General features: G+C 41.3%; 1 protein-coding gene across 1 annotated transcript in view; it reads right to left on the bottom strand.

The window, feature by feature from the left end:
* The window catches only part of LOC146638393 (mitogen-activated protein kinase kinase kinase kinase 4), a 54,620-nt gene that overhangs the window by 12,528 nt on the left and 26,160 nt on the right, over nt 1–15,932 (bottom strand). The window contains exons 15-20 of the mRNA XM_085361133.1: nt 12,939–13,004; nt 8,227–8,541; nt 6,703–6,837; nt 4,507–4,644; nt 2,978–3,048; nt 1,565–1,644 (exon numbers count right to left, since the gene is read on the bottom strand). Of these exons, the coding sequence (XP_085217259.1) occupies nt 1,565–1,644; nt 2,978–3,048; nt 4,507–4,644; nt 6,703–6,837; nt 8,227–8,541; nt 12,939–13,004 (805 nt within the window). The remainder of the gene's footprint in view (nt 1–1,564; nt 1,645–2,977; nt 3,049–4,506; nt 4,645–6,702; nt 6,838–8,226; nt 8,542–12,938; nt 13,005–15,932) is intronic.

Here is a 15,932-nt window from a genome sequence, read left to right as displayed (position 1 = left end):
GTGTGAACCACAATCTCAGCTTCATGTCACTGCATTACTGTGTGCTGTTTAAACTCCAGCATCCACCTGCAGCTTCCAGGGGAATGTTTAATAATGACTCCCTAAACTGCCCGGGTGATTTAAAATAAAAATATATTTAAGTTTCCATAAGACAGAGGCATGTTGTTCATAGTGTATTTGAAGAAAAGTGATTTACAATCCACCTTTTAAAAGTCCAGCCCACAGTTTACTTAAACTTATACACTAGCATTTCAGCTGCGCTCTGTCCAAATGGGCTCTATTTTCTTTCTATTTTCTTTTATCTCCACATGACAGAAGTATCTGGCTCACCACTTGGTGTCTAACTGCTCTTGGTGCTGGTTGGTAGTTTACTGTTGGGTTTTAGAGCCATTTCCCTGAAAACTGCACAATACTGCAGCTCAAACTTTAACAATAGAAACTAAATCAATACAGTAAAGATTTAGCCTGTAAAACAAAAACAATGGACTAAAAATAAAGCCTTTGTCATGCTGTCACTTCAAACACTCCCTTTATATTTTCCACAGATTCATGTGATGCATTGTAATCATGAAGTAGAGACTTACAGGACAGTTACATTAGGGTTGGTTATCAAGTCGTTCAAGAAGGTAATTAAATACCCAAAGAACGACTGTTTATAAAGAGTTTGTTTTATGGAACAAAACAGGAAACAACTCCTGTTTGTTGTGTTTCCATCAAGCGTGAGAGAGAAGAAAGTCTTTCTGTGCTGCTGGAATCAAAAGTGTTCGTGGAAATAACATCATCGGGGCACCTAAGTAAGCCTAAGTATCACACATTCAATAAATCGAGACATCAAACGCTCCTTTTACTATTTACAAAGCAGTAAGCGGCTTTCTCTCAGTTGTAGCATGAGTAGATAAAGGTTTCGTCTAACCACAGAGGAGCTACACGACTGTCAAGAACAATGTCTGATCTGTGACTTCGAACAAAGGAGGCTGAGGCCAGCAGCCAAACTGAGTGGGAGGCATCAAACGGTGTTTCCTTCCAACTACACGCAGAGGGCAACTTTGAAATCCTAAACATATTCTCCCCTCTGTCTATCCCAGCAGAAGTGCAGCTTCCTTGCTGCCGACCACAGAGGACACACCAAGCAGAACTTTGAAAAAGATGACTTGGTTGTTTCTTTCTCGCCGGAGACGCGGGTGGAGAGGGCAGGCTTTGAATACATCGCTCTGTTGTTGTGCTTTCTGTTGCAGTGTACTCTGCATGCGTACACCCCTCCCCCAACCCACGCCAGGCACCCATGAGATCACACCCACATACGCTGTTCACACTAGTGTCACACACATGGGCAAGTAAGGTGTAAGTTTGAAGCGCTGCTGAGAACAGCAGTCAAAAACAAACACACTGCAAACACATGTCATTACTAAAATAACACGAGTGCTTTTAGCTGTTCAAAGATGGCAGAACCAAGATTATTAGTGCACAATATAAACTGAACCCTAAGGCAAGGACACTGTGCTCTGTTACTCCAACAGCACAGGACTGAGGTTAGTGAGGTGAGCTGTGTTTAGGCATCACACACCTGGATGGTTGCTGCTTAAAGAGGAGCCTCCATGGGACGCACACCTCCCACTCTTATCTGCTGCAGACACTGGACTGCCACTAGATGGCGAGAGAGACACACAGACAGCATTACAGACGCAGAGTTAAAGACAGTTAAAGACAGGAAGTGAGCTGAATTGTGATCAACACTATACATCTCTCTGTCCTGATCTGAGAACGTCCTTCACGCCGTCACTGCAGTGACAGTTTTTCCACCATTATTTTCATCTCATCAAAAATAATCATCCAGGCTAAATGAATCTGATCTGCTGTTCTCCCGAGTTGGATGCCGACATGCTGACTTAGAGCGCCACACAAACACCAACAATAAATCAGGCCCAACAACACTGTGGTAAAGAGACATTTTATTCTAATGAGGCATTAAAAGAAAAATGACTCGCCAGCTTAAAAGACAGTTTACTAGAGTTTACTACAACTAAAATAAAATGTTTAACTTCATATCAATTAATATTTTATACTAAATATGATATATACACCAGTAAAATAATGTGATAATGTGAAGAGCTGGTAGACAAATGAGGTGCTGAACAACGCTTTGCATCTGAAGCTAATTATTCTCACTGTGATTCTGGAAACTGCATTAAAACTCATTAATTATCGAGTTTGATTCCCGTGCATTGGCGTGTGCATTTTAAAAAAACAAACACTGTGTCTGTGCTGACTGCTCCAAGAGTTCATTTCTCAGCAGAAGAAGAACCCAGGTGAGGTTTATGGCTGCTTGCACCACAAACAATGAGTAACATGGTTGTTAAACCAACAGTCATCATGTAAGAGTCTCAAGTTTCCCTCTTTGTTTTTGTATTTGATCTTTTTTTGCTCTCTTCTGGGGTAAAGTTTAGTCATTTAGATGCTGCATGCTCCCATTCGGTCACTAGCTAGTTGCTATTGTCTAATACTTCAGATGTGGTGTGCAGTGGGTTTCTGTAAAACAAAAAACTGCACTTAAGACCGCTTCAAGAAAGAGGAAACTGAAGTGCTGCTAAAAGTTATTAGTGGGTTTGTCACTGCAAGTGACACTTGCTGAGTTTTTGATATTGTTATGTGTGAAAAATGAGCAACCTGTAACATTTAAACACACTTCTGCTCTGTCACAAACCCATGTGATGGTCTCTACTAATGGCAATCACATTACACACTTTAATACAAAAATTGATCCAAAAAAATGCCTCAGACAAATCAAATTTTGCACACACACCAGACTCGTTGTGTTGGTACAGACTGAACTGTAATGACAACCTGCTAACATTATGAACAGGACCTAGCTTAGTGTAGCCTACGCGTGTTAGCCCTCTTGCATTAGCAGCCACGTTTGGCACCGACTTGGTGAACCAAGCGCTGGTTCTTGTATGGACATCATGTATTAGTGCTCTACCTTGAGGCGGCCCTCTTGTGTCCCATCATCGGTTCCCTGCAGTAATACTTTGAGGTGGTGCGCTCTGGGACCTGAAAGATCAAAGCAAAATAGATTTAATAAAACCACGTGGACACAAAGCTCCCGCCTGATTATTTCATTTTTTGTTTTCAAACTAAATATTCTGTCGATTCAAAGTATGTTAGAGCTAATTCTAAAAAAGGTTTATGTGGTTATGAAACCTTTACATTTACAATGCCTGAAAGGCTGCAGAGCAGAGTGCAATAAAATCTTTAATAACCCTCGAGGAGACATTTATTACTGAGAAACTAATGAGACCATTTGGCTTTGCTATTTCATAACATTTCAATGTTGCCCCTCTTAACACATCAAAGCCACGTCCAAATCATAGAGTGTGGAAATATTATCTGACTCGGAGCAATTTCTCTTTTCAGATCTGTGTGTGTGTGTGTGTGTGTATTTTTCGGTCAAGCAGCTGGCAGCCTTTTAACCTCTCATCTCTTGGGTCAAGTGACAAAGTCACAGAGAGGAAGACACACCCAGGAATGCAGGAAGAGAGCTGTGGAAATACCTATCGTCCTTCTCACGAGTTGCCCACATCCTGCATCTGCACAAGCGCAGACACCCACAGAGACACTGAGCTGCACCAGTGTCTATCGCTTCCCGTCAACTGTGCTAGACACGTCAAATATAAGGCTTTTAAAACATTTTTTTAAGAGCATTTCAAAACCTTTATAAATTTAGGGATTTATAAAAATGCCCTCTAAGTTTCATCATAATACTATTCAGAGGGTAAGTTATGTGAATTCAGGCAACAGGAAAAGTCATTAATGTCTGCCTCATAACTCACACTGTAGTGTTGTTTAACCCAGTGTTTTCACAGCCACTCCTTTGTTTAAGTCACCACACTGCAAGAAAGTGTACTGACTTATTAGCTGCTCTCTCTATAAGCACCATATGGCCTCCTGTTAGATCAACAACATAACACAGCAAATAGACAGCTTTACTGCACCCCCCTGCTGTCTCTGTAGTACTTATAAGTTGTTTCATCAACCCCATATGGTGTTCTGTTGGTAAATACACCGACTCTGTACATCACTTAGCAGGGAGAGCCGCGATATTAGCAGGTGAGATGAGGTAAATGTGAGAAAGATGATTTTAGTTGGGGGCATTTCACAACAAACCTCGAGGTAAAACACAGTCCCTTCCTCCCCTCCTATCTGCTGCACACACAAAAGACTGACGACAAACACGCCAGCCGCATAACAACCTCGTGCTCAATGCACCACTTCCTTAGCTGGGCAACTGATCAGAATACAAGATGCCAAATACACACACACACACACACACACACACACACACTCTCTATCCTGTGCTCATGTGATGCAGGACACAACAAAGACTTCCTCTTTTGGTGGGAGCCAGAAGAACAAAATGCATCACTTGAACTTATGTCTCGTTCACGCCAATCATCAAATCTGCACCGTGACCCAGTAAGGAGCTGGAAACTAAAAACAGATGATACTCACTTTGGGTGGAGTCTCCACAGAGTCCCAGAAGACACTGTCAGTTGGGGACACGGGAGAAAATAGGGACAAAGGGGAGATGGCCATGTCTGACATAGAGCTGCTGTGTGGGGCATCCCGACTTGAACGAAGATTTTCATTCTGGGAAAAAAAAAAAAAATGTAAAAAGTTATTAAATAGTACCTCGTGACAGCACTTAGCATTTATACGAAATGAGCATATTAGGCTTCAGTCACACTGGAGTAAAAGCAGGACGGCAACCTCCGAGGGACCAAGAAACACCAGAGGTTTGTGAGTAAATAGGCCCTGTGACATTCTGGGGACCTGTTCGGGGTGTACCCCACATCTCGCCCCCTGGAAGCTGGGATAGGCTCCAACACCCCCCCAAGGAGAATGAATAGTTGGATGGTGATTTTGTTTTTGTTGTCTGGGGCTAATTGCAAGTAGTTGTGGCACGAGCGTGCAGCAGCCTCAACCTCTGGTTGACCACTTTTCAACATAAGGCAACAAATCTTGGTCTGACTTGGACTGAGGGTAGTCACTTTCTAGTAGGTTGGCAAAGGGTTGTGATTAATTGCTATGTCATTTATAAATGTAGACAGATTGTCAACATGTTGCAACTAGTGCAACTTATCTGCACCATCAAAACCCAAGTTACAAAGGTTTGTGGCAGGTTATTTACTGAACACTGCTGAAATTTAACAGTGAAACGCATATCTTCATCCAACATGCACGATAGTTGCTGCTAGGAATGCTCATTTATTTGGAATTAGAGTTGCGATCAGAAAGAGTGCGTAATTGTCACGGCTGGATGTGTCAAAACTGTGTGCAGTGCCAAAACTTTGGCTTTGTCCTGTTGCTCCACATATTCCTCCTCTGCAATAAGACAGATTTTATTGAAACGGAGCAGAACTGAAGTGTCAAAGTGAGGAGACGGAGAATCCAGATCCAGTCCATGTCGTTTCCTTCTTTCCAGCGAGCAGAGCAGCTTCCAATGTTTCAGGCATTTATTCACGTTACTAAATCGGTACACAATCTCCCTGTTGTTTCTCAGCAGTGCGCACACACAGAGGAGCGGCAACATTTATTTCTTAGCTTCTTCTTTCTTAAAATCCAGCTATTAATTGGACTTTGATATTTGACCGGCTATGCTATTATTAATAAGAAATAATGTCCAAATGCAACGGGACAAAACGCTGTTTTTAAAACTTCCATCTGTAAGTTATTATACACGTTAAATCCTTTGGCTCTGTATCATGTTTTACAGCATCATGATCCGCAGGTTCTGTGAATGACGCAATGAATGACAGTCAAGTTAGGGTTGATCTTATCACTCAGGAGTGTTCCTGTTCCTCTCTATCAGCTCATCACAGCTGCACCATCAGTAGCAAAGCCAACAAACTACGCACATAACATTTCTTCAGAGAGCAAGGCCCTGGTGCAAAGCTCAGTTTCACATACTGCAGAAAAACATAAATGCAAGCATTTATGCACACAGCACAATAACAGCATCTTCATTAAGCTGCTGGACACAGATTCGAGGTTTCATGGAGGAATAGTTTGTAACTTCGCTCCACCCGAGTCTCTCTTCTCAGGACCACGCACACATTCTGTTACAGCAACGTGTAACAGAAGAGTTCACCCTTATAAACATTTATTCTAAATGCCACGTTTCAGAGAGAAAAACAGAAACCCTGCACGCATTATTCATGCCCTCATTTTTGATGAGCAAACTTGCTCTTAATAAAATGCAGGTGATTAAAGAAATGAACAAGCTATGTCTGCTTGTTGGTACATTTGCCACGTTTAGATCTGGCCCAGTCTAAGACGGTCATGTTTGATCTGCAGATTGTGCATTGTTGGCTGTGTGAGTCCACCCTGGTTCAGATACAACAATACAAGTCTGATGGGAACAGACTTAATTAACTGCACTAATGCCCTTTCCTACTCAAAACTGAAAGCTGCCTTGTTGCCATTTCATCACTAACTTAATGCGCCAAAGTTTGAAGACAGCAACTGCCTGAGTGGTCCCCAGACTTGGTCCCCATCGTTGAAGTGATCCTTTCAAAGTTAACTGCAATAATTTTGGTCACACAGCGGTCTCCATTCATCGTTTTCTCTAGTGGGACTGTAGCCTTACCCAAAGTGTTAGAATTGCACAATTGCATGCATGAGCTATGTGACACATCTGTTGTATACCTGGATGAAGTGAGCTCTCTGCATGGCTGGGGTACAAGGACTAGAGCTGCTTCCGGAGCCCAGCCTCGAGTGCATCTGGCCAGGAAGACCAGCAGCTAAAAGCAATTTGGCTAAGTTTGATTCGTGGAAGTCCATCTAAAATATAAAACAAACCATTAAGTTTGTTTATGTCTGTTGTTAAATAGACATAAACAAAGGGACACAGTCGTCTGGTTAGGAGCTAATCTAAATGAGGTTAGAATGAAGGTTGGAATGAGTTTTGAATTTTATCATCGAGGTGTATGACATTTTGAAAGATGCCATTTCTGAGACTGTGAAAATGTTTCTAATGAGAAGTGACTAAAGAGACAAAAACAGCCTGTGCAGGAAGAAGAAGGGCAAATTAAACCGATTCTGAAGTGTCGTGGGTGAAAAAAAAAGTCTTGATTTACTTCAAAGTTTATTTTCTTTAACAGTTTATACACTGAAATTGTCCACATAACTATCGGGGGGTCTAGTTTATGTAATAATGTGCCTTTAATCTCTCAACAAGCATGTAACAACATATGAAAATATAAAACCTCAAAGGGAACTTTTTATGCTGATCTTTGCACCATCTTTTCATTCTTGGACTCTAGAGTCATCTTGTCAGGTTCTTGGTTCAAAATAATCCTCATCTATCTTATACCGGCGTCTTTGTTTAACATATACAGCTTTCCCTTTAAGCCAACCCTATTTTAATAAAACTTTCCTGTGATTCGCTGCCCCTCACAAGCAAAACATTTAAAGAGGAGATGGCAGGCGAGATGTGTTTCTGAGAAGAGCATATTATGAATAGTCTCTTATTACACGGAACCAAAGGCTAAAATAAAGGAAATCTAAACAGAGCTGCCATGAAACTGTGCATTTAGACTAGTCTGAAGACTGAGCTGAGCTGCCCTAATGTTTAATATAAACTATTGTACAGTATAGCTTTGAAAAATAACGAAAAGCATATTATATTTGTGACACAGCTCTGCTTCCCTGACATTAAAGTCCTAAAGGCAGACTCTGTGAAGCCCTGACTGTGTTTCAACCTGTTCTCCTTTCGAGGCGCTCAGGCTTAAATATTTTCAACATGTTCAGAAATTTGTGGTTTGGAGAGTGTCTAATATAACATCAGGAGCAGAAACAAATGTTTTTCAATCACCACGATCATGTGACTGTCTCAACATATTTCTGTAAATAACACCAGTGGGTCATGTTCATGTTCCTTGTGTGGTTTAGCTTCGATGATATGAATAGAGGCCAGAAACCACATGCATCCTCAGCCTCCACCCCCCACAGACAGTCTTTCATCTGTCATCATGCATTTACATGAAAAGCAACAAAGCCAAAGCTGATTAAATCATCACAGCGTTGCAAAAATGAAATGTTTGCACTTTGACAACAAATAAAAAAAGTGCATGATATTCGCACCGGTGAGCAAGAAGAGAAAGTACAAAAAGACCAGGTAGGGTGTAGAAGAAATGAAGATGCTAGCAGGCTGAGGGGGGCAGGGTTTACCGCTGAGCTCTGACTGACTGGAGAGCGCCTGGGAGAGGCGGCGGCGGCAGCAGCAGTGTTCCCGCTATTAGCCGTTAGCTTGTGGGGTGATGCCACAGGCATTTCTCTTTTCCTCTGCTGCTCTTTCTCCCTGTGTCTGTGGTCGTGTTGCAGGGACAGGAGTTGGGTTTGGTCCTTGGGCAGGGTGCGGTGGGATCTCCTGCCCGCTGAGGGCTGCTGATGCTGGGCCAGGGGCTGGGACTTGGCTTGCGACTGAAGCCGAGACTGCGAATGCTGGGCCTTACGCTGAAGCAGCTGGTTTGGAGCCACTGCTCTCTATGTAGCAAACATGAAGAGCAGAAATACAAACTGACAAAGCCTGGAAGTGTCCTTCTTAAACGGCGTGTATACTGTGTTACAAAGTAACACCCAAACAGTTTACAAAGCTACTCACAAGATTCAAATGTAACACAATCACATGAACAAAGACAAACTGAAACGTTTCCCACCATCTTTGCTCATTTAACTACTAGTAGTAGTGTCAAAGTGATTTAAGTGGCAGATGCCCCATGAACATGAAAATGTGATTTTACTCAAATGTCAATTATAGCGGGACAAATGGACTTCAGCTAAATGTACGTATAGTTTATGTGGAATAACCCTTTTTTTGATAGAGTGGTTTTTTAAATGGCCTAATGGCTTAATATGCACACTTAAAATAAGTGTTTTAACTGTACAACGGTCACTTTTAAGTCGTCAATTTAAATGGTCATGCTTAGCAATCAATTGTAGTAGAAAAAACTAAAGACGTGGCTATTGATTTTCTTTGCTAACAAAATTTCGTTTTAAGCTTTATTTTAGCAATCTAGTGCTGACACCCCATTTTATATGGCACCAAATTTGTCCTAACCAGTGCTACATGGTTTGGTCCACTCCAACTCATGTACAACTAACTCTGTACATCTGTATCAAATACAGTATATAACTATATGCCGACTATGAGGGTAACAAAGGTCATTTGTGTTAAATGTTAGCTGTGCATCCCCAATGAAAAGGACACTCCCAGGCTCAGCCCACAGATATAGCACAGAAATATAACACACACTGGCCTATTAAGCTAGTTTCAACAACACAAACTGGTAAAGCAACAAACAGGGGAAACATTCATTAAACAGCAAACACTGACAGGAATGAAGCTGTAAATAAATCAGCCAATGGTGTCGTCTGCACATCAGTATTTAACTATAAATGTATTCATTTCTTAAACACATCCAACAGGAATTTTATATTGTCCGGAACATGATTTAAAATTATATTTTTTTTTACAAAAACATGGATGAATTTATGTATCCTGGCAATATTTAAAGCAGATCAGCCTTCAGCACACAGTATCAGATCTGTTAAAACTGCACGCTCTGCTTTATGGTCTGATTTGGCCAGAGTCACATTAGTCACATGACAATAAATATGACATATTAAAGCATGAACTGTTATAGTGGTTTATTAGAGAACAGAAACACGGGGAAAGTAAGTAGGTTAAAAAAAAAAAATCGCTTCAGGATTTGTGAGAACAATTTAACAACGACGTCCAGTCTGTGCTTAAGACAACAACTACAGCAGCTCAGGTATTTGCTGCCATCGAGGGAAAACTGCTTTAAATCACTTTAATGCAGTTTTCTTGAGAATGAGGAAACAACATGGAAGCCGCAGTCAGAATGCACAGCATAGTTTCCTAATCCTGTTTAACTAAACTGCGCCTGAACACAAGGCCTACACACAGAAACATTACAAACACACCGTCTGCTGTCCAACACTGTGAGACGGAGACAAAATAGAGAATCACTATCACTAATTTCAGATCTATATATAATCTCAAACCAGAGCTTGTTTTTCTTCCAGCTAAAACATAAACCTCAATCAAGATAAACATCTGAACAGAGAAAATAGAACCAAAACAGACAACAGAGGAAATCCATGTGTTCTGTTACAGTGATGGAAATGAGTAAAACTCAGACTGCCATACTCTGCTGCTGCCCTGTGCATATCGACATAATGGGAAAACCTTTGACTAATGTTCACCTGTAGTTTGAATGCTGAACATTTCCCAGTTTCAATCATAAGAACTGTCACTATACAGAGATGTGGACGAGGTGTCTTCTGCATGCAGTAATGCAGTTCTGCTCGTGTTGAGTGATGTAAACAACCAATCGATCTGCACTCTTCAAACGTCAAAATTGATCATTTGATTTTTTTATGACACAGCAGTGGTGAGTGTTCCCACCTCTGCTCTTTGTAACTTTACGCAATTTTGGGCATAATTTAGGAATTCATCTTCACAGTAGCGATTGACCTCAAAGTAAAGCTACCGGAAATGTACAACCCTACGTCCGGTCTTAAAACAGGAAGTTTTAACAGGAACAGGAAGCATTTTCTCGTGCACAGGGTCTGTATCAGGACAGTCAGCGCATGTGCAATACTGCCCCAGGGCAGCTGTGGCTACAACTGTAGCTTGCCTCCACCAGTGTATGAATGTGAGAGTGAATGAATAGTGGCATTGTAAAGCGCTTTGGGTGCCTTGAAAAGCGCTATATAAATCCAATCCATTATTATTATTATTATTATTACTGGGGTTTGTGCAATATAATTGATGTGTTTCCGTTATCGAAATCTATACTGTCCTCTGTTGTCCACTCTTCTTGTCATTGTTTGTTCTAGTATAATGTGATCACTGTTTTTGTCCTTGTCACATGATCTGTAAATATTGTCTCTGTATGTTTTTACTAACTTGTGTTTAACACCAACCTGTCAGAGGGTCTGCAGATGGAAATTAGCCCAAGGCTATAATCTGGCATATTTACATTTGTTAAAATGTTCATTAATATGTATTGCCCGTCTTTCTAAATAAAATAAAATAATAAATAAATAATCAGATTGCTTCACTCAGATGAACATTTGGGGCTCAAAACTGCAATTAACTTAACTTAGTAGCTGCCCACTTTAGTCACCTTAGTGCTTCTAGTCTCTTATACTCAGTTGACTGTCAGCTCTTCACTTCTCTCGTGTGCCCAGCTCAGCCTCCACCCTCCTGCAGCACAAAAGCAGCCTTCACCTGCCTGCTCTCACTCTGCCTCCACCACCAGTCTGCGTTTCTATCTGCCTGCCCACAAGCACAGTTTGTCCACTCTTGCCTCGCCAACCTAACCATCTCACCCACACCCGACTCCACGATCACTCGAAACGCAGTCTTTCCTGACTCAGTGTCATGGTAAGGTCTGATATTCTGTTTGTAGTCTAAAAAGTCACCGAACACCAAACCAGACTGAACTGTTGAAGAAGGAAAAATGATCGACTCAAACACACAATACATGTGTACTTCTCACATCAGAAAAGATCATGTATAATGTAATTATTCTGTCAGTCTGCCCCAGGGCAGCTGTGGCTACAACTGTAGCTTGCCTCCACCAGTGTGTGAATGTGTGTGTGAATGGGTGGATGACTGGGTGTGTAAAGCGCTTTGGGGTCCCTAGGGGGGACTAGTAAAAGCGCTATACAAATACAGGCCATTTACCATTTAACAGTCAGTGCAGGCGGTGGAGTACAAATTAAGAAGTCTAATCACACCACAAAATCATAACAATACAGAGATGTGCGTCTTTAGAACTAAAGAAGGAGATGAAGAGTATGAGCATTAGAAATATAACCATGTTTTGCAAATTTTTATGTTGAAACATCTACTGAGGTTAGATAGTATCATCCCAAGACAAGTTAAAAGAGAGCTGCTGGAAGCGAAAGAGATCCCATGCTGCGAGCAGAGGGATGGATGGAAGGAGGACCCAACTGAGGATAGGAGGCGTGCTGGGATCAGTGGAGAGAGAGATGGAGAGGAAAACCTTTTAAAACAAAAAGAGATGCCAAGCTGTGATAAGGTTTGGCTTTAAACTGAGAACTGATGCTATCGGTACAGTAAAGTGTAAGTCAGTGATTCCTCAGAGACTTCTCTGCATTCCTGCAGTAGTCTCACACTGAAAATTACAAACCTCTAATGTCTGACTGAGAACTTTAAATAATAAACTTCACCAGAACAAACAGGTCTGTCACCCTCCGTAAACTTCACTTCAAACATGAAACGCAGACGATCAATTACCACCACCTGCTTCACCTCTGACTCTTCATCTGCCTTCACTCGCACATCTTTTCATCTTCCATCCACCCGAGACGCAAACAACAGCCAGCTGCTGTCTCTCTGTCTGCATTTCAGTCTTTGGGTTAAACCTTATTCTCTTGTCAGCAACACATTTTTTCTCACCTCACATGTCAGAAAATTTCTACTTAAGAAAGATTTAAACAAATACAAGTCTTTGAATAGTTTCAATTTTACTGTCAGGCTACAAGAAAGAAAAAAAAAAGCTGTAACTATAAGAAATAAGAGAAGTTAACAGTTTACACTGATGCTGTTCATGAAGTGTTAAAAATAAAAGAGAATCCAGGTTTATAACACATCTAACAACATGCAACACATTCATAAGAACATACAGAGATGGTGAAAGAAAGCAAGAGAAAGAGAGACACGAGGTGCAGTCTGGACACTCCCACGCTGTTTGCTTTCATCGACCACATGAAGGATCGGCTCACATTTGGAATATTTCAAGAGAAAATTCACCTGCTGTCACTCGTATGTGAGTGACAGGTAAACAAGCAAATATATGAACAAATATGAAGTGAAGGATTGTTACCTGCTCCGCCACAGAGTCCAGAGGCCTCACTGACACATCGGCACTCCACTGTCTGCCTGCCTGATCCTGTTCAGGACACACACACACACACTTTAATTAAGATGTTCTGAGGTTTTGAGGAGGTGGGAACTAAAATATTCAGAGTGTGCAAGATGGCACGAAGCTTTTAGCCGCCACACTCAACTTTAAATATTTCATTATAACCTCATTTGAATTTCTCTGAAAAAAGAGAAAAAACTAAGTAGCACAAACTGAATTTTTTTTGCATTTACACTGGTTAATCAAATCTAATCTATGTAAATATTTTCAGTGATTGCACCATTGGCTTCAAATTGTGTTCACTGGGCTTTGATGTGAAGGGTCACACTCAACAGGGTTTAAGCTGAAACGGCAGCTTAACCTGATTACAAATCAAATGTCTGCAGGACAAACGTAAGCGCCCTCTGAGCAGTGATCCAAGGTGAAGCTCACCTCATCTGCGAGCAATCGATGGTGCCACTGTGAGGACGCGCAAGGACAAAACTGTTGCAGGGTGAGAACCGAGGCCTTGAGTCTACAAACTAATTACAGCTTTGTTAACAAGGAAGCACTAACAATTACACCTGAGACAGGAATCATGCTACACTGAACTCTACAGTGATACACGTGACAACAGGAAAACAAGAACAAAGCCACAGTGACATTACATATGAGTTTGTATTTAGATTGAAAGGATGTGTTAAAAGTCCTCCAAAGCAACTAAAACCACAAACACGAGGTTCAGTTCTGAGGTGAACCCTCAGAGACAGCTCGCAGCTGTCACTCAAACTGGTCACAACCACAGTCACGCACATTTTAAACCTTAATCTGATTTAAACTGGTAAGTTACTGGTAATTTGCACAATAAAATCCTCTCCTGTTCAACTGATAGAAAGATAATTTTAGTTTTAGGCACCAACACAGTTTTGTAGCAGCCTACAGACAAGCTTACTGCTGTAAAAGTGATAGAAGATAAAACTGCGTGTGCACCGAATCACTTTTATAACCAGCTTCAAGTGACCGACTCGATGTATTGTTCACATGTGTCATCTGGACCGTGTGGTTTATGACCTTCTGGTGGTATTAGATGAAAGTCACCAATCAATAGAAATAAAGGATATTGTGCTGATTTGTTCTGCATTTTGCCAGAAAACCATTTTATACTCAGGTTTAAGCCATGAAAATGTGTGCCAGTCAGAACGATGATTTAAAATCCAGTCAAACACACTGGCCCAGTTTAGCTCAGTGTGTTGAGCACGCGACCACATGGCATACGCGTCCGGCCCACAGCCCTTTGCCGTATGCCTTCTCCTGTCTCTCTCTCCCTCTGCTTTCCAGTCATTTCTTCACTGTATCTGTCAATAAAAGTTAAAAAAGGCCAAAAACAACTATGCCAAGTTTTTGTGACGATACAGGAGGATTCAAAGCATGACATCACGATTAAAGCAGAGCCATGCTGCAGCTGTAGCTCCTTTTAAGTGACCGTCACCACTAATCCAGTGAGAACTGGAACCCATCCTGACCACTACTGTAAGAAATGTCACATTGCAACTCTTTAAAGGGAAATCAGACCTTACTTGCTACAAATCATTTAGATTTGTAAAAAGTAAGGTTGTGTAATGAGTATTCCCTTTCCAGTTGGAGAGGCGACCTCTACAGTCTGAAGCCGCTGACAGTGAACTGAACTACATCACGCAATACTTGCTAAATCAATCGATGTGTGCGATGATTGGGAGCAGCAGACGTGTTATTCATCTGACATAATACAAGATCACATCATGTGCTCACTGAACCTGTCGCATAATTAAACACACATACAGTGAAAGTTAATGAAGCATCAGATAGATCCATTACACATGCTGACCTTAATGACTTTGAGGTAATCAGACTAACACGTACAGATACCTCCCTGACACACACACACACACACACACACACACACACACACAGTAAAATAAGACAGATATTAATAGCATTTAAATACAGCATCTTCAACAAGAAGAATCCCCAGTCACTAACCTGCTCTGCAGTGTTAATATAAACCTATTGAAACCCACTGGTGTATGGAATAGATTCATTAAGCATGTGTCAAAATTAATGAGTAAAAAATGAATTTCTAAAACAGTAAAAAGAGTGTCTTTGTGTCTTTGCTCAAAATGATTGAAACTGATACAGACAGTTCACCGTCTCAGCATACTTTGTTAAATGTGTGCATACAGACACACACATATCTACAGTTACTTTGTAACACTGCCTCACAGAAAAGGTCATTCTCATGGTCTCAGGTTTCTGTGATGCAATAAATGGAGTTTTAATGAAGTAAAACATATTCATGTTGTAGCTTTGTGGGGGGGGGAAACAGTCTTGATGGGGGAAAAAAACTTATTCAAACTCCAAATAATTCAGAAAACTTTCAGCGGTACAGTGAAATGTGAAAAAATGTCCAAATACAGACCTCCTCTTTTACTTTATTCTTAACCTGCACCAGTTAAGTCCTCAAAAACTGAGAAGACTACACCAGGTCCTTCATCACTCTGTTACATTGAAGGTGTGTTTTTATCACCCAAGTGACAAAGCCTGACAGGTGCACCCGCTATCAGTGCCGTGCACATCATCATCATCACAGCTTTATTTTCTGAAGCTTGAACCAAATGTAGATAGCACATGCGCGCGCGCACACACGCACACACACACAGTGTTTCAGTCACCTGTCACAAAGTAACTCCTCTGACAGCTACTTCACAGACATTATATAACTTTGCTCAAACTATAATCTAAAGACATGAGATGTTTTAGGGATTAGCTGTTGGAGGTCAGAGCAGTTTTGGTACCCAGGTCAGACTCTCAGGGGCCTATCACTCCTATCACTCACATATACACGTTCAGCTGTTGTGTTGGCTTTTATGTCTCAAACACAGGGGTTAGTAAGGACATGCAGCAGTCAGCCTACTGGGAAGACATTTCAGCAAGAAGTAA

Source organism: Diplotaxodon limnothrissa, linkage group LG2, assembly GCF_057381915.1.
Source record: "Diplotaxodon limnothrissa isolate DT_005_m linkage group LG2, D_limnothrissa_male_GT1.1, whole genome shotgun sequence".
NCBI lineage: Eukaryota > Metazoa > Chordata > Actinopteri > Cichliformes > Cichlidae > Diplotaxodon > Diplotaxodon limnothrissa.
This window is presented reverse-complemented; position numbering and strand designations above follow the sequence as displayed.